Below are 7,157 nucleotides of genomic sequence, written 5' to 3'. Positions count from 1 at the left end.
CCTTGGAAATGATTAGCGTTAGTGACTAGAGAGTCAACCAATAATAAACCCAATTACAATTTGACTCTTGAGTATTCCAACTCAAGGTTCTCCTTTTAATCAACTCCCAATCAAGTTGGGGAACTACTCTATTATCATGAATGTAGACTTCACAAAATTAAAAGGGAAAATAAAGAAAGACATGATAAACAATAATAAAAAGGATCAATTAAAAATAAAAATAGTTCTTGTATTAATAAACTCTAAAAATAATCCAATTGTAACTCTAGACAAATTAAGGATATGAAAGAGTAAGTGAAAAGTAAGAAAACAAACTAGAATGACGAAGTCTTGGCGGATGTAACAACTCTTCCCAATATCCAAATCCAAAAGTAAATAAAATTCTAAGAACTATGAATGTGTAGAGAGAAAAACTAGAGGAGGAGTAAAATCCGATCTAAAAACTAAAAACTATCCTAATGAGAATCTCCCTCCAGTCTCTGCACGTTCCCCGGCTTTAGTCTGTGTTTCTCGGCCGAAAACTGGGTCACAGCACAGCCCGAAATTGCCCCAGCGATTTCTGTAAATTCTACAGATCACGTCATTTAGCCTTTTTCCTCGCCACGCGTACGCGTTGTCCACGCGTTCGCGTCATCCGTGCAGATTTCAATCCACGCGTTCGCGTCAGGCACACGAACTCGTCACTGCGATTTCTCCATTTCGCACGGTCGCGTGAGCCATGCGTCCGCGTCTGTATTCGCTGGTCATCTCCTTAATTTCTTGTGTTCCTTCCATTTTTGCAAGCTTCCTCTCTATTCTCTAAGCCATTCCTGTCCTATGAAACCTGAAACACTTAACACACTGATCACGGCATCGAATGGTATAAAAGAGAATTAAAATACACAATAAAAAGATCTCTAGGAAGCAAGTTTTCAACCATAGAACAACTTTGGAAAGGAATTGTAATATCATGCTAATCATATTAATAAGTAGGTAAAGACTTGATAAAACCACTCAATTAAACACAATATAAATCATAAAATAATGGTTTATCAACAACCCACTAAACTTTGTGTTCCACCTCTACCGGAAGGTAACAAGCCTTTCCGTAGACTAGGCGGAATGGACTCATGCCAATGGGTGTCTTGTAAGCTGTCCGATAAGCCCATAACGCATCTCCAAGCCTAGAGCTCTAGTCCCTTCTATGAGGTTTAACAATCTTCTCGAGTATGCGCTTGATCTTTTTATTAGACACCTCGGCTTGGCCATTTGTTTGGGGATGGTAAGCCGTCGCCACCTTGTGAATGATGCCATGTTTCTTCAACAAACTTGTCATTCTTCTGTTACAAAAATGAGAGCCTTGATCACTCACGATTTCTCATGGTGATCCAAAGTGACAGATAATATTATTCCTAAGAAAAGAAACAACGATGTTAGCATCATCAGTACGGGTAGGAATTGCTTCCACCCATTTAGAAACATAATCAACGGCTAACAGAATGTATAAGAAACCATTCGAGTTTGGAAATGGACCCATGAATTCAATACCCCAAACATAAAAAATTTCACAAAATAACATGAGTTGTTGGGGCATCTCATCCCTCTTGAATATGTTTCTAAACCTCTGGCATTGGTGCCAAGAGTCACAGAAAACTTTAGCATCCTTAAAAAGTGTGGGCCACCAAAATCCGCAGTCTAAAATCTTTCTTACAGTTCTTTGAGGACCAAAGTGTCCACCACTCTCAGAAGAGTGGCATGTCTCTAAAATTGACTGGATTTCAGATTGTGGAGCACACCTTCTAATTATTTGGTCAGCACCACATCTCCACAAATATGGGTCATCCCATATGTAATATTTGGACCTGCTCTTAACCTTGTCCTTTTGATGCTTAGAAAAATTTGGAGGAAAGGTATGACTAACCAAATAATTAGCTATGGGTGCATACCAAGGAACCACCTCAGATATTTCTTGCAAGCTATCAAGTGAAAATGCATCATTGATAGGAGTGGAGTCACTTTTAATATGTTCTAGGCAAATCAAGTGATCCGCCACCAAATTTTGGGAACCACTCCTATCTTTGATCTCTAAATCAATCTCTTGCAATAATAATATCCAACGGATTAACCTTGGTTTGGACTCTTTCTTAGCTGACAAGTATTTCAAAGCCACATGGTCTGAATATACTACCACTTTGGTTCTAATTAAATAAGCCCGAAATTTATCTAAAGCAAAAATAATGGCTAAAAGTTCATTTTCAGTGGTAGTATAATTAGACTGAGCACCATCTAAAGTTTTAGAAGCATAAGCAATAATATAAGGATCCTTACCTTCGCGCTGAGCCAGTGCCGCTCCTACTGCATAATTAGATGCGTCACACATAATTTCGAATGGCCTACTCCAGTCATCGCCTCTCACAATAGGAGCTTGGGTCAAGGTGATCTTCAGCTTGTCAAATGCTTCCATGAAGTCTTCACTCAGGTCAAACTCTACGTCTTTCTACAGCAGACGGGAAAGGGGTAGTGCAACCTTACTGAAGTCCCTGATAAAACGCCGATAAAAGCCTGCATGACTAAGAAAAGAATTAACTTCCCTCATAGATGAGGGGTAAGGTAAAGCAGAAATAACATCAACCTTTGCAGGATCAACAGATATACCAGTATTAGAAATAACATGGCCTAGAACAATACCTTGCTTTACCATAAAATGACATTTTTCAAAATTAAGCATGAGGTTTGAACTAGCACATCTTTCTAATACTCTAGCAAGATTGTCCAAACAAAGGTCAAAGGAATCACCATACACACTAAAGTTATCCATAAAGACTTCCATATAATGCTCGAGAAGATCTGAGAAGATACTCATCATACACCTTTAAAATGTAGCTGGTGCATTACATAAGTCAAAAGGCATTCTTTTATATGCATACGTTCCAAAGGAGCATGTAAAAGTTATTTTCTCCTGATCTTCTAGAGCAATATGGATCTGAAAATAACCAGTATAACCATCTAAAAAAACAATAGTGTGATTTACCTGACAGGCGATCAAGCATTTGATCGATGAAAGGTAGTGGATCGTGATCCTTGCGAGTGGCCAAGTTCAAGCGCCTGTAGTCGATGCACACTCTCTAGGAATTCTATACCCTTGTAGCCATGAGTTCCCCATTATCATTCTTCACTATTGTGACGCCGGACTTCTTTGGAACCACTTGTACTAGACTAACCCATCACTATCCGAGATTAGATAGATAATATCAGCTTCAAGTAGTCGGGTCACTTCCTTCTTCACAACTTCCAGAATTGTGGGGTTCAACCGCCTTTGAGGTTGACGGATGGGCTTGGCTCCCTCCTCTAGAAAGATGTGGTACTCACAAATTTAAGGGCTTATACCTACTATGAACACCAAACTCCACCCAATAGCTTTCTTGTTGATTCGCAGTACATTAACCAGACGCTCCTCTTGTTGCGAAGTAAGCTCCTTTGCAATAATCACCGGGAGGTTTTGATTGTCTTCAAGATAACCATACTTGAGGTGAAGTGGAAGGTACTTCAACTCCATGTTCGGCTCATAGGTTCGCACTTGAACATTCGGAACCACTGGAAGTGGCAAGGTGTCTTCAGTATACTCAGGGTCTTCCCCACACTTGCACCTTGAACCATGTTCTTCTCATCAACTGCCTCTTGGTGAACTTCAGCCACAGTCTCATCAATAATATCACACTGGAAGATAGAGTGGTCTTCCGGTGGATGCTTCATAGCTTTATCAAGGTTGAAACTCACTGCTCTTCCATCTATCTCAAAGGAATAGGTACCCGAGAAGGCATCCAATTTAAACCGAGAAGTCTTCAAGAACGGCCTCCCAAGCAAGATGGATGATGGTCTTCCTGAGTCATTAGGGAGCATCTTAAGAATGTAGAAATCAATAGGAAAAATCAACCCCTTAATGCTCACCAAGACGACTTCCACAATGCCAACCACTGAGATTATGCTCTTATCTGCCAAAACAAAATGGGCTGCTGACCTTTTCAATGGTGGAAGCCTCGAAGCATCATATACATATAATGGCATAATGCTAACACATGCACCTAAATCACACATGCAGTCAATAAACTGTGCACCCCCTATAGTGCAAGTAACCATACAAGGACCGGGATCACCATATTTCTCCGGTATAGCACCCAAAAGAGCTGAAATTGAGCTACCCAAAGGAATAGTTTCTAAATCATGGATCTTTTCCTTATTCATGCACAAATCCTTTAAAAACTTAGCATACTTAGGAACCTTGCAAATAGCATCAAAAAAGGGGAATAGTTGCCTCAACCTTTTTGAAGATCTCCACCATCTTGGGATCTAGCTCCACTTGCTTTTTAGTCCTCCTTGTAAGGTATGGAAAAGGAATGGGAATGGCTTCTTTCAAAATATTGTCTTCCTTAGAAACTTCATTCCTTAGTTGAGCAACTTCTTCTTTAACCTCCTGTTGTACCTCATCCTCATCTTCCATATCTTCTACTTCTACAACATCTTCGTCCTGAGTGGCTTGTCTTGAAATTGGCTACTCTGGACTCCTCTCTTGCAATATAGTGCCAGACCTCAAAGTGATGACATTGATTCCACTCTTGGGGTTGGTTAAAGATTGAGAAGGGAGTGCACAAGAGCTTGAAGGTTGAGTTTTGGAGGTAGAGGGTGGGTTCATATGGGATAGAAAAGCTTGGATGGTAGAGGTAAGACCAGTGATGCTAGAGGCAACTGTGGCTTGATGCTCTTTTTGTCCTTGTATAAGAGAGCGAAGCATCTCATCATTAGAGGAAGAATGAGGGTAGGTAATTTGGGGGCCTTGTGGTTTGTTGAGTTGAGGTGCTTGAGCTTCCATTTGGTGAGGTGGTTGGTATCTTTGTCCTTGGTTTTGCTATTGGTATGGAGGGTTTTGTTGATATTGGTTTTGTTGGTAGTTGTTAATTCACCTTTGGTTTCCACCATTGTCTCTGCCTCCTTGGTTGTAGTTGCCCCTCCATCCTTGGTTGGAATTGTCTTTCCAACCTTGATTGTAGTTACCACCTTGATTATAGTTACCGTGTTGTTGATAGTACCCTTGATTCGGATGGTTGTAATAAGCATTGGTAGCCGCCAAGGTGTTGTCCTCTTGGAGTTATGGACACTCATCGGTATAGTGAGAATAGCAAGTACAAATTCCACATACTCTCTGAAGGACTAAGTGTTGACATTGTTGTTGTGGAGGACGCAAAGGTTGTTGTTGATTGAGCTAGAGCTGTTTGAGTATATTGGTCATCTCTCCCAAAGTCTTGTTGAGAGCGGCGGTCCCACTGCTAGAAGAAACTTCTGCAATATCCTTGGGTTGATTATTCCTTTTCCTTGCAAGTTGGGTAGACTTAGCTAGATCAGTAATAAGTTGCCACGTTTTAGTCACCGTCTTGTACTTTGTCAAAGAACCATTACTTGCAGCATCCAAGAGGATCTTATCTTGAGATTTCATGCCTTGGCAGAAGTAGCTAATTAACACCAATTGGTCAATCATGTGATGGGGGCACGAATCCAGGAGATTCCAAAAGTGTTTCCAATACTCATAGAGAGTCTCTTATTCACCTTGAATGACGCAAGAAATTTCCTTTCTCAATCTATCTGTGACCTCCGGTGGAAAGAACTTGTCTAAGAATTCCCTTCTAAGCAAATCCCAGTTAGTAACCACAGCTTCAGGTTGAGTGTAGAACCACTACTTTGCCTTTCCCTCAAAAGAAAATGGGAAAGCATAAAACCAAACGGCAAATTCATCTGCACCATGCCGCCTAGTAGTTGAACAAGATGTTTGAAAGTCTCTATGTACTTGATCGGCTCTTGAGCGGGTAAACCATGGAATTTGGGAAGTAGATTGATCAATGCAGTCTTCAGTTCAAAGTCAGCAGTCAAATTCAGATGACGCAATTGAAATGGTTGAAGTCTAAAATCCGGAGCTCTCGCTTCCTTGAGAGTGATCCTTCTAGGAGCTGCCATCGTATCTGCACCTAAATCAACAGAAGAGATGTCAATGGATTTAGTAGGAGAAGAGTTAGTTTCTTCCTGAAATGACGCTCCAAACTCAACCTCGGATAGGATTGGTGAATTGGGTGAAACCCCTTCACCACACTCAGAAGCTAACCAACGCCGAGCTCGCCTAATTTGTGAAATAATTTTTTCAATTTCAGGATCAAATGCGGCTAGGCTCAGATCCGGTAATGAACACGTCATTCAATAAAAGAAACATAGAGTTCATGGCAACAAAATATACTAAGAAAATTAAATAATAAATACTACTAATAAATAAAAAAACACACAAATAAAAAAATGCAATTATGTACATATAAATATATTTACACTAACCAATAACTTAGCACACATATGCAACTCCCCCGGCAACGATGCCAAAAATTGATGGGAGGAAAAATGCCGGTTAAGAATTTCTTAAAAGTATTTTCTAAAATAGCGTTGCAAGCATAGTCTTAACCGACAAAATTTACACTATCAATTTAGAATGTGTGTCATAATTAACAATAAATAACCAGGAGCAGAATCCCGGGTCATTTCCGTACGAGTTGACACAAGATGTAAATTATTGGTCAGAATTTTTCTGAATATTTTTTAAGTTGAGAACGGAAAAATAAATAACTAGAAATTAAAGCAATGAATGAATAACAAGAGGTGGTATGTATTTAAAATAAAGGCCTTGGTTAGGGGAGAGAATTGGAGTTTCTATCCTTGTTGTCTTTCCCAAATATAATAATAGAGGTTCATTGCTCCCACTTAGTTATCCTCTAGCAATTGAAGAAAAGTCAAGTGAGCATCACTAACTCTAGCTCACAAGTCCTAGCCACTCCCTGGGGAAGGACTAGAGTTGGTGAGAATTGGGTCAGCCACCAATTTCCAATTACAGATTATTACACTTGGGTATAACAACTCAAGGGGTTCAAATTACTCAACCCCCAACCAAGTGGGAGCTTTACTCCATTAAAATGAATTCCATTTTCGTAAACACATAATAGAAGTAAATAAAAGACATGATTATGAGAGATTAATTAAATTAAAATTTACACTAACAATAATCAACAAGGATCAAACAAGCAATAAAAATAAACATAAAAATACTTCAATGCATTAATAAATTTTCAAAAATGACAAGATCCGAACATGAA

At 39.6% G+C, this 7,157-nt stretch overlaps 1 protein-coding gene across 1 annotated transcript; it reads right to left on the bottom strand.

The window, feature by feature from the left end:
• Positions 1-1,226: 1,226 nt before the first annotated feature.
• Positions 1,227-4,477, bottom strand: LOC130949559 (uncharacterized). The gene is made up of 7 exons (XM_057878241.1): positions 4,298-4,477; positions 3,627-4,212; positions 3,425-3,573; positions 2,907-2,962; positions 2,567-2,849; positions 1,691-2,476; positions 1,227-1,319 (listed from the first exon to the last, which is right to left on the bottom strand). The coding sequence occupies exons 1-7, from the start codon at positions 4,475-4,477 to the stop codon at positions 1,227-1,229; spliced, it is 2,133 nt and encodes a 710-aa protein (XP_057734224.1).
• Positions 4,478-7,157: the final 2,680 nt, after the last annotated feature.

This window comes from Arachis stenosperma, chromosome 9, assembly GCF_014773155.1.
Source record: "Arachis stenosperma cultivar V10309 chromosome 9, arast.V10309.gnm1.PFL2, whole genome shotgun sequence".
Lineage (NCBI taxonomy): Eukaryota > Viridiplantae > Streptophyta > Magnoliopsida > Fabales > Fabaceae > Arachis > Arachis stenosperma.
The sequence above is the reverse complement of the archived record's forward strand: the minus strand, read 5'-3'. Positions and strand labels throughout refer to the sequence as shown.

Excerpts from the sequence above, each read along its gene's own strand:
- LOC130949559 (XM_057878241.1), bottom strand. The coding sequence starts at position 4,477 with ATGGAAGATGAGGATGAGGTACAACAGGAGGTTAAAGAAGAAGTTGCT. Across the intron at positions 2,963-3,424 it reads CGCAACAAGAGGAGCGTCTG|ATCCATATTGCTCTAGAAGA; the intron begins GTTAATGTACTG and ends GGTTATTTTCAG. Across the intron at positions 2,477-2,566 it reads ACCCCTCATCTATGAGGGAA|AAAGACGTAGAGTTTGACCT; the intron begins GTTAATTCTTTT and ends CGTCTGCTGTAG.